The sequence below is a fragment of the Thunnus albacares genome, chromosome 6, assembly GCF_914725855.1.
Source record: "Thunnus albacares chromosome 6, fThuAlb1.1, whole genome shotgun sequence".
Taxonomy (NCBI): domain Eukaryota; kingdom Metazoa; phylum Chordata; class Actinopteri; order Scombriformes; family Scombridae; genus Thunnus; species Thunnus albacares.
In genome coordinates, this window is record NC_058111.1 from 21696965 (window position 1) to 21721310 (window position 24346).

A 24346-nucleotide genomic window follows, 5' to 3' on the forward strand; every position below is an offset into this window, starting at 1 on the left:
ACATCAGCAAAAAACTGACTAATGAAAAAACAATTTGGGGCGGAGTAAATCCAGGAATAGGTTAAATTACAGGATCTCCACCCAAGACAACGTTGACACATAACTGAAGAGCGGCTGTTGAAATTCAGCGGCCTGATGGAGTCTATGCAGGCTTACACAACAAACCCCGTCACTTTCAACAGAGATGTCGGCATCAATACTCGAAGGAGACTCAATGCAAACGTTGTATCCGATCAGACTTTAAATCTATACAGGAAGCATGTCCCATCATTGAAAAAAAAAAACAGGTGAGAGCAGGGATTCCACACAGAAAAAGCTAGAAACTAGCTTATATAATATTACTGCCACAGCATGTAGCTGGCAGGCCATGTGTGTTGTGAGCTCTGACAGTCACATTGTCTGTCACTCCACTCCAACGGCAGCAGGCTGACTAGACAGAATCATGTGCTGTAATGTGATGACCACGACAACGAGGACAGCTGGTGGCTTTACTCACCAAAACACGAGCTCCCTTTTAATTATATGTGATTCACACACAGCAGAAAAGTGCTGCCACACGTCCAACTGTCAGACATGTTGCGCTCCAATAAGTGACGTCAGTGCAGGTGTTTGCTTTCAAAAGGGGCTCTCCAAAACCAAGTTGGCTATGATTTCCTCTACATTTCAATTCGGCATAGAAAATGGCACGTGCCGCTTATGCTGACCTGGAAAGATGGTTTTGCGCGGCACGTAAACAAGATACCACATGTAGCGGCAGCATCATACACAACGCAGACTAATAAACGCATTCTTGTCGTGGCTGAATTCAAATGGATAAGTTACTCTCTGCCAACATTAACATCTGTGAAAAGCTGATATTATGTCCACCGCCAGCTGCTGTTTGATCATAAGCTGATAGAGATCAAACGTCATACCTGCCTCCTCATATGCTGCCTGTGCTCAATGTAAGCAGGTTTCCACACCGCCCCCGCTTCGTTAACAGGCGGCACGGCCAGCTCGGCCAAACAGAGCAAAAACATGTTCTGACATCACAATTGAGGTGCGGCCAGAGGCGTCGCACAACTAGAGTATTGATTTTCCTTTTAAAGATGGAAATAAAAGGTTTTTATAATGACAACTCCTCCTGTTATTCAACCATGTTTCATCTTTTAATATTCAAGATACAAAGTCGTCAGTGTATTCCTCACACTCATGACTGCGTGCTGTGACCGCACAATGAAATAATCTGTGTGTCCTTCCTTACCCACATCCTGCTCATATCAGTTAAATCAGCCTTGTTCCTCATGGAATCCTTGATCACCTGGAAGGATGGAAGCAGAAACAGAGAGAAGTAAGGAGCAGGTATAGTTAACTGAATGTAGATGAAGAGAAACATATCATTAGCTTGAGTATTGAGTGGATGGCTGTTAAGATTTTCAAACCAGTTACTGTGGGGGGGGGGGACGACAGGTAAGATGTTTTCTGATATGCGAGTGGAAATGGTGTTATGTCGTCTTTACGTACGTTTGGATGTCCGTCTCGCAGCAGCTTGTGGAAGACGTGGCAGAACTTCCAGCACAGCACCGCGTTGCTGGAGAGAGGAAGCCGGTTGACCGCCGCCCAGAAAGTGTGGGCACCTTTTTCATGATGGGTGCCCAAGATGCAGGGTAACAGGGACAGTCAAGGATCGCTGGTTTACAGGGCATGACATTTTTCTCTGTGGCTTTAGTATGACTCCTAACCAATATTACATCATCATCTCTTTTTCTCTGTCATTTCCTTCCCCCAATTTATTTTTCTCCCTATTACCCCATCTGGACGTCTATTTTTATTGTCACTCTCCATTTCTTCACATGGATACAACTCTAATATACTTGAGAATCATCCTTTTCTTTTCCAAAACCAATCATCACTCCAAAAAACCCCAGAATTAAAAAATTGTTTAAACTGATTTCCACAAGTTTTATGTCATCATCATCTGATTACTTTAAATTGCAGTAGTTGGAAACATATGATATGCTGTATGTTGCCAGTTTCAACTAAGTTTTGGTAATAAAACATGAAGAGAAAGATGGGAGAAAAGCCAAACGAGCTGCTGAGTCTGTCTATAAAATATGGTTAAACTGAAGAGCGCTTGTACTGGAAATTTTATTTTTAAAACCCAAATTACAAGCTTTTTCATTTTCAACATAAACACCAATAACATAGGTCAATGAATACATTTAAAAAAAAATCATACTAACGAGGCTTATACACTCTATTTAGTGGCCCCTCTCCTCAGGATTTTTAAATTAGATTTGAGCTTTTTAGTGTGTTTGATGAAACAGAAATGGAGGAAAACTGTAAACAGCACTCCTCTCTGTCTGCTTTGTGTTCTGTATCACACATGACTAAAGTAGCTCTGCAGCAGAGCCACATGTAGATGCTGGGGTTACACTAAGTTTGTTGTTTTGATCTTGCACTAACATAACCCTCCAGTCATGAAGGAACACTCCACTTTCCACACACACACACACACATACATACGGGAATCTGGATAACACACTTCTTCTCCTCACATACACACATGCAGACAATATGAGGATATTCCTGGCATGCTTCTCTTTGACAGCGACCTCCTGTGTGTTGATGGCCTTATTGATGCTGACAGCCTGTAGAGAGGAGGAAAGGAAGGGCAGAGGAGAACAGAGGAAAGAAACAGAGAACATAAGTCAGCCCACAGCCTTTTTTTTTTTTTATCTTTAAACGCTACTAACAGGAAAAAAATAAAATCATAAAAACATTCAAGTGTCAAGCGTTTCATTTCAAAACCTGACACCCTTCCACCTTTCAGAAAGTTGCTTTTCCTTTTCTAACCACCTGGGGAGCGGGGAAGCAGCAAAGTTTGAGTAAAAGGTGATTGACCCATTTTCTGCAGAGTTGGTATTCAAGGCAGCAGCCGAGAAGCCCGAGCTCCTCTCTCCTTTTGATGAGCTCCACCGGCTTCGGTGAAATGAGACATACACCATCACATCTCTCTTTACCTGCAGTCATCATCTCAAATTACAGACAAGCAGAAGACCGTGTAAGAGGGCAGGATGTCGAAATAGTGTGTGATTTCACTTCTAATGCTCCCATTAAGAAAACATCCTGTTTCTAGTTAAGTCTTAAAAATAAATAAATAAGCTACTGTTTCTTTCCAGAATGAGGACAGGAAGAAAACACTAAAACAACCAGAAGCCCGCATTCACAATTCTGAGGAACTAATGTTTGGTAAACATGTTAATATTACGTCTGGAAGCAGGCAGATTGCACCAACAATCACTCACTTATGGATGAGAGCAGTCTGTCTGTGCTGTGAGGTGAAGGCCGAGCTAAAACTGAACCACTCAAATTAAAGTGTTATTCAACCCATATCACAGAGACACATTGCGGTAGTCGTGTTTGTTTTTAACAGGCTGAAATACGACCATCAGTAGTTTTGATGGTAGCGTTAGCGGCAGCAGAGATGGTAACGTTGACAGTGACTCCCCTCGGTAAGAAATGGCGACAGCTGTTGCTTAAACCTGAACAGTCTTTTTCATTTTTAGTTTATTTATTTTATAGAGTGAAAATATCATCTCAAAGAAAACAGCCTGGTATAAACAAGACTACAGGTCTACAGCCATGCTAGTAGATGTGCTAGTTTACCAAAGTTATTACCAACTTATAAAGTTGTAATGGATGTGTGTAACAAAATTCATAATCCATTCAACAGTTGTTGAGACGCACAAATATGAACCTCAAGGTGGCGCTAGAGGAAAAGTCAGATTATCACCAAACTCATTAGATTTATCCTCTAGAGACCATGAATGTTTGCACAACATTTCATAGCAATCCATCCAACAGTTGTTGAGATATTTCAGTCTGGACCAACGTAGCGCACCGACCAAGCGCACCAATAGTGTGGCTGAAAATCCTTTACATGTTCTTAAGTGTCAGGCGTTTAAACAGAGAAGCTGTGTGGTGAAATACATTTCAAAAACAACCTGCAAATTTTTCCCTTCGATAAATTCCAGGTCTGCATTTTTTGAGAGCTTAAGCCCTTTCAGATGGCTTTCAAAACAAGGTGTTCTGCAGCAGCATCTGGCTGGCATATCACATTGCACATGAAAGGGGGAAAAAAAAATAAATATACATCCCGAGCTCTCAACTCAAAACTAGGTTTTGTGTGCCTGAAATGCTGATGTGGAGACAATAAAGCCAAACATGCATTTTGTCGATACGGTATAATGAACTGTGAGTGTGGCAGCTGAGGTCAGAAGAGGACAGGAGGCCTGTTTCGTAATCTCACTTCCCACAGATGTCCTGAGTCTGCTCCTCCTCTTCCAGTATGTGAGCTGTCAGGACTGGAAGTTCATCGTGAGGAATCACTAGAGGAGGAGGAGGACGGGCCAGGAGGAGGGGAGAGGAAGGAAGGAGGCAGGAATGAAGGGAAGGAGAGAAGGGACAACTTGGGAGCAGTGTCACTAGGATCAGTGTGCAAAAATGATTAAATTCCTGAATGACTATATCTACTACAGCTCTCTGATACAACACATCCAAACAGCGAAGACACCAACAAGCTACCAGGTGTTTTGAATCTCAGTCCAGAAAATATTTTATTAATAATCTTAATCCCTTCAAATACAAGATCCATAAACAAAAAACAAAGTCAGGATTAGAGAAAAAAAAACCCTAATCTGGTTCAAATTTCTGCCTCGTCTAAACAATGACACTTCAGACATCCCCTCACACACCATGAAGGTGTAATCTGCATGACCTATCATCACCAGGCCGCGCAAGCTGGCAAACACAAGTTTTGTGTTCACAAAAATCTAATTTGCGAGTCTGATGGAGTCACTATAGCAGAAAGGAGAATGAAGACAGACTAGAGCCGGAGCAATGCAGAGCTGGCTGCTGTTCCAACATATCTGACATTAAAAATTCCACACCGTCTGCGCTCGGCTCATATTCCTGCCAACGATGAGACGTCAACCATAGCGTGTTGTACGGATGATGACTGAACATGCTTTCGTTATTTGTCATTAAACATGCAGGATGTTGATTAAAACGTGTACAACACCTGTCCTGTTGCATCAGCATGAGCCGAGACTCTGGATGTGTGTCAGTACTGTAAAAGGTCAAACATAGCGAGCGGTGTTTTCCTCTGGTCCAAACCACAGGAGAAAAGTTGAATTTCAGCATGTGGTTTGAATTCATTATCACTTCTTATTTCCAAGTAAGCCACTGCACTCAACAAAAACCACACACTCACTAGTGGATCAATTATTGGACAAAGTTTTAGTTTTTACTGCAGATTCTGGCAGCTTTTAGCATAATTCCAGTAATGTCTCTGTAAGTACAGCTTGGAATCAAGTCCTTGTTAGTGTTATTCACAGTGATTTACCTTCTTATCTCATCTTCATCCCTGTAAGAACACATACAGCGTTGTGATAAGAGCGTCATTATACAGACAAGAACCGAGCGAAAGGTGACATTAACCTATAAAATGATTTGCAAAACACAGAGACACCGTGACGCACCTTAAAACAGCATGTAAGATTATTAATGACGCTATGACTACTTTAAACTGATGGCATCAGAAAAGCATTTCAGGTTACGTGTATGTATGTCAAACAAACAGGCGGATGTTTGCTTCTAAGACTTATTATTTTAAGAGATGGTCACTCAACTTTGACTATAGATTGATTAATGCTTTTACACTTTCAATTTTTTGACATAATGTGTCTTTGCAGTGTTGGATATTGTTGGCCATCTCTCCGTATTGGCCTTCGCCCTTAACCGTTGTGTCTTTCAACATCTTTTCCTGACATATTTTACATTTTTAGATGTTTTTACATGTGTGAATGGACTTCTTGAGTGTGTTTGTGTTTCCAAACCTGATTGCTTCAAAATGCCCCTTGAGGGATAAAGTATTTCGAATTGAATTGAATTGAAGACTTGTTATTTACTTGTTTAATCTCAACTCAAGGTCCACGAACTACCTTTTCCAAAAGCTCTCAACCCCATTTCACAATCTTGTCATCACATGATCTAAGGATGGAACATGATGAAGACCAAGAGATCGAGTGGAAAGCTACTGAAAAAGCTGGATGAGTAGGTGGCACTCGAAGATTTATTTGTTTCCAAGATCAGGAATTCACTTGTTTTTTGCTCAACATCTGCGGCTGGATTTGGCCCTCGGTTATTTGGTTATGCAAGGTTTTCCAAACATGAGAGACTGTGAACATATGTCTCCATATACCCACAACAATGCATGTACGTTAATATAAAACACTACCAGTTGTTAGAGGAGTGAGTTAAATATTGCCACATTGTGTAGTTATTTGAATTTTACTGGCATCATTCACACCTGTGCAAACGGACCAAACTACCCAAGTTAATGATCCAGCATTCAGGGATTAAAGCAAGAGAAGTTTTTTGAGCCTGAAAAGTTGTCCAGGAGGAAATATGTACAATATATTGAATTAAGTATGATATGAATTTAAAATTGTTCTATGCCTGAAATCAAGCATGATGCCTGAGAACTTAAACCCCATTTGAGTCCTGTTGCATTTGAGTTAACAGTTTGAATGTGTGTGAACACAACTTAAAAAATCATACCAGCATGGTTTCCACCACAAGCACATAAACTTGGCCAGAGCTTTTTCAGTACAAGATAAAAGGACAATTATCAAAGGGCGTCTTTTTGACACCTTGCCTCCAACACAGCTTATATCAAAAATCTGTTTCAGTGTGTAGTTTAGCCCAAATGTGGTGTTGACCCTTTGCCTTGCATTAACAGAAATAGGGAAGTGACTTTTGTGTCATTTCCTGTCACTGTTCTGGTTGTTAATCAGTCAAAATAACAACCATGACATCATCTCATACAATCCTCACAAGAAGAGTCACTGCAGTGAAGATGGCCACTATACTACACTGATATGGTGTTTTTAAGTTTTGATATCAGGTGATGTTTTAGATATTAATGTCACATTTAGATCAATTTTTGATTATTTTTTTTTCATGGGTGTGTTGATTCAAGTTACTCTGCTTCCCCTTTTTCTCTCTGCTACTCACTCACACACACGCAAATCAAGGGATGATTGAGAAACTCCTAGTGCAACTGGTTCCCACATGAGGATGACCCAATTAGCCCACAGTGAGACTTTGTACTTTGTGTTTGGGTTGAATGAGAGGGCCAGCTGCCTAGGACTCCTGGCATTGGCTGAGGTGGCTCGCTGGCATTGATGCATCAATAGCCTATTAGCTCCTCGCAGTGTGGCCACGCAGACCAGCTGACGAAGTGAAACGATGAGGCATTAAAATCAGAGGTGCGAAGCGATTATGAGGATAAAGAGCAAAGATCACGCCTGAGGGGGGTCTCTCATTGGTTTATTTGGACTGAGATCCACGTCACTGCATCCACGGGGGGTGGGGGTGGGCTACACTCCTTCCTTCTGCACATCCTCCCTCATGTCTTCCTTTCATTCATCTCTCATTTTAAACACAGTCATAATAAAGATTTTTCCCAACTGAACACAAAACTGCTTTTTTGCATGTTGGTATCTACAGAAACGTCTTTTTTTCGACAGCTTTCATTTCAAACAAAGTGTTATTGATACAGTGTTGAAAGCATGTTAAGTCAGTCCTGGCAAGCCCCAATCGGCCCCTTCTGTAGAAAGCAGGGCATTGATATGCTGATCGTAGCCTGGCTGTGTCCACTGAAGGGCCAGCGCAGAGAGAGAGAGAGAGAGAGAGAGAGAGAGAGAGAGAGAGAGAGAGAGAGAGAGAGAGAGAGAGAGAGAGAGAGAGAGAGAGAGAGAGAGAGAGAGAGAGAGAGAGGAAGCATCTTCTGCCTCCTAAATGAAACAACCGTCACTCGTTAACTCACTTCGCCATCCCTCTGACCGAGTCGCAAGAGCATGTGACTAATGCATGCCTTGGAAATTTGATTTCCATGCAAGTCCTGGAGATATGTCATCACATCATGATGGTGGCAGAGAAAAGACAGCAGCGCTCTTGGATAGTTTTTGTCTCTGCTGTGGCACATTTTATGTTAATGTTAATAACGACGCAGCCAGTAGTGTTCAATCATGAGAAAATGACTGTGGAGAACCTCACCAGGGCCAAATGAAAGGGGGGCAGAGTAAATTCGGAAACGCTTGTTCTCAATGGATTTAGATTCTCATGGCCGAGGAGGCGGAGGAGGTATCCTTATGTGACCCTGATGATTTAGTATGGGAGTGGAGCGATTAATCTTAGTTACAGTACTATGATTAACTGACCCCAGTCATTAAGGTCTAGAGGGAGGAGGACACGGAGTCGGGAGCACCCATGATAGACTTTGCAACCCGAATAGAGCTACACATTTATCAAATGATCATTTCTGACTGGCTCTTGTAGCATTTTCCTTACTGATAAATGTTAAATCATAAAGCCAAGATCTTCATCAGGGTATATGTTTGTCAAATAGAGCACTAGATGTACATCCTGAAGTTTTAATGTGGACTTTAAAATGAGCATTTTGCTAAAGATTGAGTGAACTGATGTGTTTGGGAGTTGTAGGTACTGCATTTAGGAGTATGTTTCCTGCCCCTTTTATTGCTTCAGACATGCATTTTCATTACCTTGACTTCCTGACTGCTTTCTGTATTGATTTTTCTTCAGTTTTAGTGATATGTTATATACTGCATATGGAGCTTGGAGCTGTATTTCAATCTTGGGAACAACAACTGTGGACTGCATGTGCTTTGACATCATTAGAAGCACTAAGATTCACTTTTATCAAACATTTGCCCCGATGAAGAGGAGACCAAAAGCTTGACTTTACAATTAAATACTTGCATTGGACAAAGTGTGCAGAGCTTCCTCTTGTTCCTCATGTTTTTGGCATGCTTGCACCTCAGCATCTTATCTTCTTGAGGTATCAGTATAACTGATTGGTGATTCAGATTTCACAACATGGAGGCGAGTAGCAACACTGCTGCTTGTCCAGCTACTGTGCGGGTAAACGGAGAAAGGGATGGAGGAAGGGATGAAAACAGGAAACATACAGGGCTGCCTGTGAATGCAGCAGCACTGTAAAATGCTGAGGTGCAGTGGTGGAGGCATGGTCACCGAGGCTGACGCACTGGGGGTGGTGGTAGCAGCGGTGGTGGTGGTGGGGAGGGGGTTACAGGCTCTCAGTCAGGCTTCCTGTCTTGGCACACCCTGCACTGCCCATTTCCTGCCTGCCTGCTGAAAAATGCCCAGCTCCACCACCCACCCCCGTCTTTCCCCCTTCAGCTAAAAACCTCAGTCAACCCAAAGTTGGGTAATGATTATTTATGAATTAATTCATCACTGTGAGCGATCCTTACACATTCACATAGTAATTTGATCCATTTTAAGAATAAAAATATAGATTATAGCAGCTTTAATGTTTTCTGATTATGTTCAAGGTTTGTTTAAGCCAGATTACATCAGTATTGCTTTCGTACTTTGATGATATTAGACTACAGGAAAGTTTGACCAGCTAAAAATACATGTCCATTTCCTCAGAAATCATACAGCTCCCCTCTTGGTACAACATCCATGACCGAAATAAACACTTGAAACCGAAAGCTAGCCTTACCCCGGCACATTTCACACAAACACACACACGCGCACACACACACACACACACACACCCCTCACCACAAGTTACAACAGCAAGAAACGGCACATTTACGAGATGCATTCAAAAATCAGATAATAAGTGGAAAAGCGTTTTGAGCCCAAACATTTTTCCAAGTGCAACTCACACTGGATTCAAAAGGTCACCGAACTGAACAGAGGCCTCTGTGTTGCTTGTTTAAGGACCGTTTTACGTGCTGCATCTGACATGAACATCCGCTCTCATAGAACAGTCACTCCACACCTCTTGAAAGGAGCCCGGCTGGCACTGAGGAGGAGAGGAAGGTAGTGGAAAAGATGGTCTTTTTTAGAGCGGCTATTTTTTCCCATGTGCTCGACCAAAACAGAGGGAAAGACGCAGCTGTGAGAAGGAAAAAATCACAAACTCACAGAGGTCGTGTTATACAAGCCTCACTTGAATGCAACCGACGCAAGTCTGCATCATTACCAACACAGTGAGAAGTACTGAGCAGAATCTGCATTGTCAATTAATATTTCTACCCATAGGTAAAATCTATCAGCCATGCATCACAGCCTAATCATATTTAAGTGCAACAGCATGACATCTGATGGATTGAATTGACTTGTCAGGCACATACAAGCCTGTCAGTCTGTACCCAGGGGCTCGTTTTACACAGAACGCACTGTGCAGCATCTATCCCAATAATAACAGAGCACTTGATGCTGCAGATAAGCCCAGTGGGATGACGCTGTCTCTTAAGAGCCCATTAAAAAGCATGAAAACATAGAGCTTCGGGATATTTAGAGTCTGTGACCTGAGAGCACCGGGCTTCTGTTCCTGGGGGCAGAGGTGGGAGGACAGCAGCTTGTTAAAGACACACACACATACTGTATATGCTGAAGGCTGTGCTCCAGCATAATTAAACTCTCAGGCCTACACCCCCATGGCAGGTTTATGAGCCTCTCCTAATAAGAAGCTCTACCTCTAGCAGGACCGGTGATGTCACGAAGACGCATTATAAGAAGGAACATCTGCGCAGCTCGGTGAGGCTGCTCGGCCCACTTGCTCATCACTCCGCCAACAATGAACATGCGTGACACACAGAGGCTGTCTGTGTGTGTGTGTGTGTGTGTGTGCATGTGGGCGTGTTTTCCTTAAGGACTCGATGGTAGCTTGTGTAGTGATCTGACACCAATTAAACCGTCCCACAGCTGTGAAACTCTTGAAATATAGACCTGTTTTTGAGAGATGAAACAGTTTACTACTCTATACATGTGTCATATCTAATCCATAACACTGGTGGTGCACAATATGGAAACAATGCCTGAGCTGATCTGATGAGTGGATGATCATTCGTTGATCATAAATGAATTAGTATGTATTTTTGTTTTTATTTACTTGTTACAAGCCAATGTTTAATGAATGAAGTTAATATTTAACTCTCTGTGTGCTTCTAAAAGCTATTTTGTTGAGGGGGGAACAGTAAAGGGCTAAGGTGCATATAATGTAGTTGCAAGTTTCCCGGTATTATTCCAGCTGGAGACCTTTGTTGCATGTCTTCTCCACATTTCCTGTCTGTCTCCACTGCTAACTATTACATAAAAAGGAAAAATGCATCCAAAAATGCAAGAAAAGGAAGCCTGAAATAACCGTTACACGTCTTGCAGTTGAGTTGAGGTCATTGAGGTAGAGAGATCGCTGACACTTGGATTCACAGTGGTGTTCAGTGATGAATCACGACGGGTCCTGACTAACTTTTATAGATATCTGTCTGCACACAAAGTCTCACAGGTGCAATATAAACAGGTCTCGATAGAGTCAACTAATAGAAGTGTCAGTATGAGCACCACTCTAAAAGCCACACTGAAAATGATTGTATGTTTGATATCTGTAGAAAAAAAGGGCAACATCATGCATCTCTGAAGAAAGCTTTGATGCAATCAAGTTCCTCCATCCTCTTAAATCCATTAGGCTCTACTGTGCATCACTAACTTTCATGCATTATGGGAATGTAAAGTCTGTTGGCTGAGAGTCTTTCATCTTACTGGACTTTGTTTTCATACCACTGTGTGAGAACAGCCTTGAGGAGTTGTGTTAGATGCACAGCGCTGAGCAGTTTCCTGATAACATAGAGAGGTTTTCTAAAAGAAAGAAAAAAAACCCCAAAAAACTGCAGCTTAATGGAGATCCGCTGGTGGAGAATTTCCATCACTACTCCTACGCCATGTCTGCACTACATGCCCCGACTGACTTCATGTAGGCAGCTGAGATTTCTTTCAGTGATCAGAGAGCGATTTTCCTGTTTCACTTATCAAAAGAGACTGCCTGCATCCGATGCCTCTTTTACTATCATTCTGCGCCATTTCTTGTTCCTCACAGTATCTCCTCCATACAAACTTCTCAGAGTCTCCCTTTGGAAAGAGGACTCTGGTTGTGCTTTTATCACCCACCCACCCTCCCCCACACCTACACAAGGGCTAAAAGTACACCCATCCAATCCATGTTGGCAGTGAAAGGCTGGTCTTGTTGCTTTGGCTTATGTGCACCTGCTCAAGTACACTCTGGACACTTTGTCCGCCCGTTAAGTCTCTATCGCATCATTCACAGCACATCGAGTCAAAGCCAAGACAAATGTGCACAAGATACCCTGTGTGTGAGATTATTTAGCTTGCAAATATGTACTAAAGTCCACATGGTTAAATATTGTTTTAGTCTGGCTGTGATAAAGACAATCTATCATCTCACTGGACTATTAATACACTCTTGAATTTGTGTATACAGTGAGCATACAATAGCAGGTCTGCCTTTGAGTTTGTCTGCAACAGACATTAACGCCGTCTATAACTGACTTTCATGTCACATTTTAGCTGAACTTTCACCGCTCACCTCCAGCTGGAGAGCTCTGGGGCAACAAAGCCGCACATTTCACACATTTTTATGTCTCGGACCCTAAAATAGACCCAGTTAAAGCTGCAAAATGCCTCAACAATAATAATAGTAACCTGTTCTTAGTGGTGGTTTTGGTTGTTGGTTTATTTTAACAGCCTGTCTACACTGTAAGTGAGGATGAGGCAATGACAATGCAGGTCTCATTCTAATGATTTCCACAACATTGCAGTGGACTGTTCTTCCTTTTAGCCAAGACCCCCTTCAAGGACCCTGCAAACCACTAGAATAAATGCTTGCTCCTCAGACCTTCATGCTCTTCTTCTCCACAACAAAAAACAAACTTCCCAAAGCCACATTTAGCTGCAACATTTACAGACAACAAGTGATGTCAGCCAAATAAACAAGAGAAATGTTACTATTTTGTCCTCCTTCTTGGAAATTTGAGATGTGCTACCTTTTTTTTTTTTTTTTTTTGGAACATGCTCAGTGGATTTTGGGTTTAGTACTCTACTGAGAATCCCATTGTTGGAGCACAACCTCCTTTTTCCAATGCAACAACAAGTCCCTGCTTGCACAGAGCATAACTTGCGTGTATTCGCGCGAACAGCCCCTGGTGTGTGTGCGTGCGTGCGTGTGTGTCGACGCGCGCAACAGGACTTTCTTGGACACCACCCCCACCTTCAAAAAAAAAAAAATACATGCAAAGCCTCGGTCTGTCTGTTGCTGTCGGCGATTTAAGAGAAAGAAAAAGAAAACAAATGTTGTCCAGCACTTACAATCTTACTGAGATCCATGATGGTCCCCCCCAAACACAGCGAGGATCCTCAGAGCCGGAGACGAGATCCGCTGCTTTATCCTGACGCGGAGTAATTAGTAACGGGAAGGCGATTGAGGCAACAAATGCATTTGGGAGGAGAGGAGGAGAAGGAGGGGGGGCGTTAGCTCAACATGTGTCCCGATTTGGTATTAAAATGCTTCCTTCGTTCCTTCCTTCCGCGTCCCTTCTCCTTTCTCTACGAGCCCAGTACGTGCGCCCTTTATCGGCGACCACTTCCAGCATCCGACCGCCGAGAAGACGAGCTGTCCGGGAGTACAAACACAGCGGAGCTCCGCCGGTAACAGTCGTACATTTCAACGCTGCTTCCCCTTCAAATCACCCTGCCCATGTGTCAGCCCACATAGCGGCTACGAGCTGAACAGTAGGCTATCTTTATTTTGCAAATAGCCCGCTCTCCTCTTAGACAATAGTAGCATGGGGCCTGCTGCCGAGTGGGATGGCTCAACAACCCCGGTGGTTCTCAAACTGGGGTCCGGGGACCCGCTGGGGGTCCTGCAAGAGGGGAGGTGGTGGTGGTGGAGGAGGGAGGGGGGGGAGAGAGAGAGCGAGAGAGAGAGAGAGAGAGAGGGGGGGGGGGGGTGTCCAGGAAATGAAAAAACAGCTGAACGTCCACTGTTGCTCCTCTCATTAGGAGGTTGCACAGATAGTGAGATCACGACTGCTGCACCTCACCTGCAGCAGAGAGGCAAACATCTTCTGAGGTGATGGATTAAAGGGTCATTTGCAAGAAAAAGCTGAGGGAACCACTCAACCTCCACCGCATCCTGCTCACCCCCCAGTTACCACAAACACCACGACAAAACCACACGCCTGTATACAAATTGTGACTGTAAATAGCTACTGAGGTAACACCACTGGAGCTGAAACGATTAGTCGATCAACAGAAAAATAATCACCAACTATTCTGATAATCAATTAATCATTTAAGTATTTTTTAAGAAAAAAATGCCCAAATTCTCTGATTCTAGCTTATTAAGTGTGAATATTTTCTGGTTTCTTTAGTCGTCCATGATAATAAACTGAATATCTTTGGGTTGTGGACTGTTGGTTGGGACAAAACATGAAATTTTAGGTTGCATCTTGGGCTTAAGGAAACGGTGATCGCCATTGTCTAACATTTTAAAGACCAAATGACTAATCAATTAATCGATAATGAAAATAATAGTTAATAGGTAGTTACAGCCCTACCAACACCACAAAGAAAATGCTGTGATGGAACATTTTTGTGAGCACACAGTTGAAGCCTGTTTCGGATGTCAATACCTGCATGTTTATGTTTTCATCCAGACTGCAGTGATATTGTGGTTTTGGAAAACACATGCAGCCTTGAAATGAGCAAGTTTCTAAAGGGGGGAAAAAAGCTCAGCTTTCACCATCAGAGCAATTCTTGGTAACTGATGCCCCCATCTGGTTTCCCTGAGACTGTCAGCCAAACTCGTCTATACTCAAGATTCAAGATGTTTATTGTCACTCTGGTTATAAAAGTACAATTGTGTCAAATACTTTGACTGTGAAGCTCCATTACAGAAAAAACAATAAATAAATATATATAAAGACATATAAAATATAATAACAAAATATAAAAAACAATAAAATATATCTTTGTGTGTGTGTGTGTGTGTGTGTGTGAGCCTGATGCAGCATGTTTTCTATTTACAGCTTTTTCATTACACACATTTCATCCACCAGCAAAACTCTATAAATCACCCCATTTTCCACATTTATAAACTTTTTCAAGCCTGGTGAATTTAGTCTATAAACGCATTATAAAACATCAATTTTGTAAATTTCTACAGTGTTACTTAAATAAAATATATTACATGTATCAAACCAGAAATTAAAATAGAGCAGTCACATCTGTTTGCCATTACAGCTGAAGTTATATTTTCCCATCTATAAAAATTACACTCTTGGATTTTTTTTAAACTTAAATATGGACCCAGTCTGAGACAGAGATGCTGACTTCCTCCCCCGCCTTAGAGACAGTGTTTTCTCTGTGTAGGTGGGATGTTTGTATCCATCGTTCACAAAATGAATTCTTCCTCCGGCATTCAACGAAGGCCTTGATCTATAAGCAAGAGACTGTCAGAGACATCCAGTATCCAGGAAAGGCTTTTTCTCAATGACAGGACATGAAGTGTGAGATGTAGATGGAAGGACTCAAGGTTGACCAGCAGAGCCATATACTGTGTACAGTATATACGTATTATATATACATATATGGATTATATGTCGTTCCTAGCTGCACATTGTATTGAGTATTGAGAAATGTCTGTAATCAATTGTAATCAATCTCTTAGAAGCTATCTGATATGTCACTTATATTTGAGAATTTCTTGAGTTTGTGTTTATATTAAATCATCCAATTATGGGGCTTAAAAGAAAGAAATTACTATTTATTTCTAATGAAAATTGGTTTTGTTAAAGGATAATGATGTTACTCTTGATCCCACCAGAGACAATACGCTCACTAAGTCCATCTTTCATCCAAGCCACAGTTTTAAAAAGGCCTTTCTATACAGTCACAGGCCATCAGCTGACCAACTGAGGCCGCGCCGGCAACAATAATCAATATGCTGCTCATTATACCATCGGGGCTGCACATTATACCTCCAGGCTGCTGAACATAAACAGTCTGTCTCAAGACAATGCCAGCTCTTTTCCACAGAGGCTCTTCACTTCCTGGTACGACGTGGGCCCTTCGCCGAGGGCAGCGTCACAGAGCATTTCTCACATACAACAGTCCCACTCTGTCTCTGCCTGCATGGCATTTGACTCAGACTCTCAAAACCTCTGAACCTTTTTCTGAAGTGTTACTACCTATGAACTAAAGTACATTTCTTCTCATAACTCAGGTGTATTAAGTATTAAAAAAAAACCTGTTGTTCATTCTGATCCTGTACACAGATTATGCAGAAGTGCAATTTAATATAGCTACATTGTTTGTTTTGTGCGTTCAGAGTCTACACTGTGTTAGCTCCTCCCCGACCGTCTCAACCCAAAATCAAGTTCCAGCTAACTTGACCCTTTAATGCTGGAAACAAATGTTCACTTTATAGACAAATATCACACATTTCTTCATGAAATGGTGACATCAAATTTGGCAAAAGTATGTTTTAAGTAGCTGTTTCTTTGTTGCTTTAGCAAGAGAAAAATGTAAGTCTTTAAGTCTCTATTTAAGCTAAGAAATCTATTCAAAAAGGTGACTAATTCCTAACTGTGGAAACACTGAATTGCTTCAACATGACATATAATGATGATGTATTTTTTCCATAAAGATGTAAAAAGAAAAAGGTAGCTGTACTAATGAAGGTAAAGTCCTTTGATTGTTTCCATTGTGTTGCCAAGACAAAACATGGTCTGTGTTAATCAAGCTGAACCCTGGACACAGGGGGTAAAGTCCTCCTGCGTAGGTGTCTCTTCCCTGAATCAAGACTGATCCAGAGGTTACGACATGCAGTATACTGCACATTGATAGCTATGCATGTTTCCAGTAAAAAAAAAAAAAAAGCAAAACAATGAAGAATTATGCTCACAGTTTGGAGTTTGTAGTGTTTAAATATTTTGGAGTGAGGGTGTTAACATCAGCCTCCTTATCAGATGGGTGGAAAAACCACATAATCACTGCTTATGTATGAGGTTATACAAAAAGGAAGCACTGAAGAAGACTGAAACCTACCACCCACGTCTGCATCATCTGTACGTGCTACAAGAGTGTTTAATTCCACTTATGAATGATTTCAGGCAGTTTGCTGCATTACATCAGACTACATGATTACAAAAGGTGAAATTCTGCTTGTGCCCCTGTGTGCATGTTTTAGCCATAATTGAGATTTCACTTTCTTTCTGACATGTTGTATAAATTAGCAGTAGCCCATGTGAGCTGGCATATTCAGCACTGGCGCTGGGTAACAATTCAAAATGATAATTTATTGAATTATAGTGGAATTATATCCTGATATACAGTCATATCATGGTGATCGTTCTACATAATTCTGTTGTCAAAATTCGTGATTCTAAGCAAGAAATCAAAAAGTAAAGTTTTATTTTACATATAAAGAGTTCTATCTCATGTAATGCATCACAAAACATCAGTTTAATTATTTTTTTATGTGCTTTTGCATACTTTTACCATCACCTGATATAGATCAATAACATAAGATGTTCTTGTTAATGCAGTAATGTTGATTTCAACCATATCGCCATACAGCTGACGACTGTTTTTTTCGTTGTTGTTTTTGTTTTTCATTTGGATGATTATTTTAAGTGAGGCCACTCATACTGAAGCAGGCTAATTTGCATAGCACACGCTAACACAGATGATGTAGGTTTCGGTCTGACTTTTAACCTCGGCTGCATGTGAAACAAAAAGCAACACTCCATCTCTGTCTCTCTTCCTTTCCGCTTTTTTTTTTTTTTTTTTTTTTTTTTTTACTGTGCTGCCCAACACAGAAGAAAACTCCAAAACAATCTGCAAATCAAAGCCATTGTTAACGCCGCCAGGAACTCATCGGTGCACTTTGTTCTACTTACTGACCTGTCACTCATGTCCAGCTCTATTATTCCACGGCCAGTCGGTGCAATGAGGCCACAAACCACCGCCTGCTGTTTCTGCTGCCTCAGTGCTTTTAATGGGTCTCTCTTTCATGATTGCATGCTTGTCTGTGTGTGTACTGCATATATGTGGATATCCCTCTATAACTTCCCTGCATTTTGAATTGCAGGATGTAAAAGGAGGTGAGGGAGACTCAAAACAATGAGAGTAGAGTGAGGAGGGGGGCAACAGGGCGATGAGAAAGACAAAAGACAAGAGGAGAAAGGGAGGCAGAGAGACAGGGAGATTTAAAAAATGCTTGTCTACGTCCGCCCTGCTGAGTCCTGCTCGTGCCCGGGGGCCACGGCCCTGCTCCTCCCCTAAATTCCACAGCTGCCAGGGCACCAAACAGCACTAAAGAGTGGACCCTAATCCTGGTGCACACACACACATACTGTACACACATACATGCATTCACATACAAACAGCAGAGCGAGCCCTCCATATGGACAAGTGAAGGAGAAGGAGGAGGCTGGCAGGCAGTCTTATTTTAAGGCCTTAATTATGTAACATACAATGTGGTGTCACTCAGCGGCTCACACTGCATGTCCCAGCTGAGGAACTGGTGCCCAAGAAGCCTCCCACAAGCACTAATTATGGTTCATATCGGTCCAGAGATTACTACCTACACCAGCTTTCAAATGAAAAGCCTCCTCTGGCCTCTGCCAGCTCTGGGACTGTTTAGCAATCTAGGAAAGAGTAGACATCCCCGACATTTTGGAGCCTTAAGATAAAGATTATAAAATCTGTGTTGTTCAGTACAAACTTGGTTTTTCTAACCGCTATTGGGAGCACAAAAGAACACACAACCAAAACACGCCCGAGACAAACACACCAAAGGTTAAATCCCCCCTCTAAACTCTAAATTAAAGAGTCAGCTGCTATTATGAGGCTAAACATGTCATTAAAAGCGAGCGCTGTGTGCTATCTGGCTGCCCTGTTCTGTTCTTTTTATAACCCTGTGCGGACACTGTGACAGAGAGGATTTTGAACACACCCTGGTTGTTTACCCAACTTAACTAAGAGAGATAGACAAGCAGTTCTCAGGATTTTACACACCTAAAGCTTTAAAGCCAAGAAACTAGAGACCTCGCTGTGTTTTGTCAGTTCATGTAACTGCAGAATATTGATGTTGACTGCAGACGAGATGACAGATACTGTATAATCTACTGTTACAGCTGACATACGTCTCTCCAGAAAAATGTCTTTACAACCACTTTTGCACACTTTTCTCATTTTTTAGCACATGAATAATCTGGAAAAACTGTCCATTTAACATTGGTTTATCAATATAAACATTCAGTTTTTACCAAGTGCACTTTGGCTGGAGATGCAAAGAAAATCTAAAAGTCTAAGACAGACAGTTGCTTTTCAGCAGAGGAGGTGAAAACCAGCCACACTGCAGATTTAGGCAGCTTTAGAGCACAACAGATCAGATGAGATTATCTCCCGCTGATCCCCTGTAAAGTCGACAGCAGATTCATTGATTCCTGCGCTGCCTGCCACAGCACCGGACCCACGGTCAAAAATCAACCACGAGAAAGAAAAAAAAAAAAACAGGAGGACATAACATCATTACAGCTTTACAGAGGGGAAAGTGGCACCATTAGAGTCAAGAACAACCCAGATGAATGTGTCATGCTACTTTAGTCATGTCAGGACACTGATAAAATAACAGCAAATCAAACTCTGGCTTGTTTCAACTTGCATGAATATTTTAACCCTCCTTAATTGTAGCAGCGAGCTGATTCGCCTTGATGATCAACTGCAGAGCTCTTTGCTTCATTTAAGTGGACTCAGACAATTGAGAGTGTTAAATATGCAAGACACTGTCAGAGCCAAAATCCTACTCCAGCGGCCTCATGATAGCAGAACTGCACACGCCGACGAGGCACGAGAAGATGTTCATCTATTATGTCGCTTCCAGAGGATGTGATCCCAGGAGCCTGACAGTGACCTAGTGACCAGGATTGGCTCGGAACACATAAAGCCACGCATGCGTCTCACCCTGCCTCTAATCCACACTGCTACTGTCCCGGATGGGAGAGGCGTGGGGGGGGGGGGGGGGCGTGGGGCAGGGGGGCTGCGACCATCTAGGCGCAGAATTGCCAAATACCTGCTGTGCACATTTAGGCTGTTCTCACTGCACAGTTCAATTTAGCAGCCGCTGTAAATGGGAGAAGCATGTTGCAGCGTTACCACGGCAGTTTGTCTGCCTTGATTCATCTGACCTACTTTCCCTCCCCTGTGCCTGGTCTGGGGGAGAGGGGAGGGGAGGGGAGACCACCAGGCAGGAAGCAGCAGGCACCACAGCATAACAGCAGCCTACATACATACAGACATACATACATACATACATACATACATATGCTCACTGGGAGAGACCTTCATGCAAAGTATTTATTATTAATCAGCAGCCTTTACACTGAAACTAAACATAAAACACAGGGGGGGAAAGCAGCTATTTGGCCTGAAAGTGATGCACTTCCCAGATCTTATCATCAGTGACCTCCATAAGGCACTGACAGCCTGTCATACATGGTGCTGCTCCCACCGAGCTTCAGCTTGCCTCACTCTGGTCCGGTTTATCCAGCAGATAGGCTAAACAGCAGTTATCTGAATTCAAAAGGCCATTGACCTACATTTCAACAGCTCTTTTGTTGTTGTACAGTGGACTCGTTGGTATGTCTGCTGATCACAGACTGACATCAGTGAAAGTTACCACTGAAATAAGCCATGATCTTGATCAGGCACAGTAAGTATCAAAACTGGAGGATTTACTGTGAAAATAAGCTGAATAAAAACATTTTAAAAGTACAAAAATGTTAATGGGTCCTGCGCTCCTTTCCTGACTTCAGACATGATCTCACAATGCATGCTTTAATTTAGGAGCTGACAGCAAACGTCCTGACATGATTATTATACTCCCACCGTTTAAAGCGCCTCTCAGACAGCACCTTCATCTCACGCTTTGAGGAAAACGATTTTAATTGAATAAGACGCTCACATACCTGCCCTCTCTCAAAGTTCTCCTTCTCCAGCTCCAGGCTGTTGGCCCCTCCTGTCCGGCGGATCACTTTGGGGATAGCGTTGGGTACTTGCTGCATGGAGCTTTTCACTCGATCCATTGTCGTCTGTGACTGGAAAACACAGCAGCGGGGAAAGGAAAATAAACTTTCAGCCGATAAACAGGCTATATAGAGTGTAAAAAAATAATAAAAGCTGCATTAACTATGGCGGGCAGCTGTCCATGCTGTCGCCCCGTTCACTGGACCATTTGGCCTTTCTGTCCAACACCCCAGTCAATGACAGGAGCAGCCTGAGCGGCACCAGAGTCAAGCATGTATGAGGAGTCAAGTCAGCCAGGGTGAGAGGAGCGCGCGACTTCCGCTTCCACTCCCAATATAAAGCCCTCATTATAAAAGCCACAGTCTGCTGCAACTTTAAATTAAACATCTGGAGCGTGAAAACACAGCTGTTTGTTAAAGGGAGTCATCTTCATACACTAAAGACTTCAGTCTTCTTGTAACTCGTAGCCTATTGTCATAATTAACTCACACATAATTGGATTTTGATTTACGTAATAATAATAATAATAATAATAATAATAATAATAATAATAATAATAATAATAATAATAATAATAATAATAATAATAATAATAAAGTGTATTTATATAGCACTTATCAAAACCAGAGATTACAAAGTGCTTCACAAGGACACAAATGACAAAAGACATATTCCTCAAAATTGAGGGATTAAGGTTGAAGAAAAAACATCTTTAGAAGCAAAACAATAAAAATAAACATACTAAATGAAAATAAGAAATGTGAAGATATATGGAATATTTAAAAGAGATAACTCAAAAGCCTTTTGGAAGAAATGTGTTTTCAGAAATGAAGATACTGATTTTGCATGTATGAGTTCGTTGGGCACGTTGAAGTGCGCATGAAGTGCTTTAAAGTCATTAGTAAAATCTTTAAATCGATTCTGGTATAAACTGGTAAACAATGTAGAGACATTAAGAGGGGCGTAATATGATCTCTTTTCTTGTTAGTAGTTTGGCTGCTGCACTCTGTATAATTTGGAGAATTGTTTTCTGATTGATGCCAGTTAGGAGATCATTACAGTAATCTAAACATGAGGAAATGAGAGCATGTATGATGGTTTCTGTGTCTCTGAAGCTCAGACATAAACGGATTCTAACGATGTTCATTAGATGATAAAAGCAGGATTGGACAATCTTAATACAAATTTCAAACACTAATATTTCTGACAGAAGACTTATTGTTGTTGGAAAAGGGGCCAAGTGAGGATTTTAAATCTATTGTCAGAGCCAATGATAAAGATCTCACTTTTATCTGGATTTAACTGAAGAAAGTTAGCAGCCATCCAGTTTTTAATGTCAGTTAGATACTCTCTTTTATGGTGGACAAGCTAGTGTTTTTAGTTGTTTCAAGACGTACACTGTTTCACATAAATGACAAAACACAAACAAGAAGACAAAAACTACAACATGTATTACATCAGACATTAAGTGGCTGCAGTCCACACAGGAACACCGAAGCCGACTTAGAAACCAAACTCTGATTGAACAGTTTGACAGACTGGTTGGAAATGTGAAGCACAATAGTTTCAGTTGGAGCGTCTCTGCATTCCAGCAGATGAGGAGCTCTGGATATAGTTTCATGAGGGAGGAAGAGACACCAGAAGTATTTATTTGCCCTCAAACGTAAGACTTAACACCTACGTTTTAACTAGTTAAAGTTAAGTCGATAGGAAGGACTCGCAATCCACAAGTTCATTAAAGAGTCACAGTTTCAAAAATAAAAAATACACAAGGAACAAAATTCAATTCTTAAACAATAGAAAAGGTTTCCTATTTCTGACTCAGACCCTTCATGGAAGAAAAACAACAAAATAACAAATATCCCAACATTTCACCCAATACTCATCATTACAGAGAATATAGGAAGATAAAATCAGAACAATTTTTTCTCATAGCATACTGTGTCCTCTTCTTCATGATCATTTAGAAGCTCTTTAGGGACTGTTAAATAACGTTTCTGAGAACAACACTGACTGACCAGCTGACGTCTGCCTGAAATTATGTAAAACATAACTAATGAAAGAGATGTAAATGTGTTGTAACGCCTTTCACATGTACTTTATGTCCTTTGTTGTCCACTCCTTTTATTGACCATTTCCTTGTTTGCACAGGTGATCACTACAGAGAGTTAATATGGAGAGAAGTGAAAGTGAATATGACAGGAATTAATAAATAATTTGTTTAATATTTTTAACCAAATTTTATATTCACAAATCCAAATTCTTTTCAGAGCTGACTGTCCATATCTAACAATACATTTCTTCAATATCTGAACGTACAAACAAAAAAAGCCAACTATTTCTATTTTTATTACAACTTTTAGTCCCGCTGGCATGTTTGTAGACACAAGTTTTATACGCAAGGTGTTGTAAACTTGTTGTGTACTTGTTTCAATAAAAAGAGAGAGAGAGAGAAGCCAAGATTAGTAAAAAAAAAAACCTACCGGTGTCAGTGAAGAAGATGGCAAACACTGGGTTGTAGAAGTGGCTTCAACAAACACAAGGCTGATCCTCTCATTTTTGAATGTGAAGTCTAACGTAAGTCTGGCCTGAGAAAGATGTTTCATGTCATGTAAAGCTGAGAGAGAAACTTTGGCGCAGGTGAAATAAGTGTCAGGAAGTTACCCAAAGCAACAAATATAAATATATATATGTATATAAAAAAAACAGGGGTAAAGTTTGGGAGGATTAAAGACACCCAGTCTGCACAAAGAGGCAAATGGTGGCTGGCAGAACAATACTTACAAAAACTCTGATATAGGAAATGATACATTTAATTTATTCAACCCCCAGAAAACATCCATATGAGATTTACTTCCTGTCCTCGCACAGATTTTTGTATGAATGACTACGTTGTTCTAGACATTTTGCACAGTTTCCACTCTGTCTCACTTACTTAGAAATACCTTGTCGCCCCAAATTATTACTATTTAATGTTTGTAATGTAATGTTTCTTTCTTGTCATTATCAACCAAACAACAATGTATCTAATTTGCTGGTTTGACAGGAAAAATGTGGGGCACACAATATACACTATATGTTGATATATGTGGTTATATTATTAAACTATCACTATCAATTATACTATTACTATTATTTTACTACATCTACATAGTGTGTATATTAAAAGGATGGAGTACGAGCGATAAAAATTTGATCACAAAAAAAGAAACATGATAGATTTTCATTTCCTTTTTCAGGTGTTACATGAGTCAGAAGTAGCTCCGATACAGGAGGAGCCTTGTTTGCTCTGCATGGCTGCATAGCTCAAGGCTACCCTCAGCTGGTCAAACATGGGAACCAGCAAGCATAACTGGTG

General features: G+C 41.3%; 1 protein-coding gene across 6 annotated transcripts in view; it reads right to left on the reverse strand.

Moving 5' to 3' along the window:
- hip1 (huntingtin interacting protein 1) overlaps positions 1 to 24346 on the reverse strand; it is a 55079-nt gene that overhangs the window by 26719 nt on the left and 4014 nt on the right. For 2 of the 6 annotated variants that reach the window (XM_044353656.1, XM_044353657.1), the window contains exons 3-6: positions 20931 to 21059; positions 2567 to 2630; positions 1504 to 1646; positions 1244 to 1300 (exon numbers count right to left, since the gene is read on the reverse strand). In XM_044353656.1, the coding sequence (XP_044209591.1) occupies positions 1244 to 1300; positions 1504 to 1646; positions 2567 to 2630; positions 20931 to 21047 (381 nt within the window). In that variant the 5' untranslated portion in view covers positions 21048 to 21059. Of the gene's footprint in view, positions 1 to 1243; positions 1301 to 1503; positions 1647 to 2566; positions 2631 to 13263; positions 13769 to 20930; positions 21060 to 21151; positions 21250 to 22444; positions 22594 to 23471; positions 23577 to 24346 lie in introns of those variants that run through there. The other 4 variants (XM_044353655.1, XM_044353658.1, XM_044353659.1 and 1 more) reach the window with 4 other exon arrangements.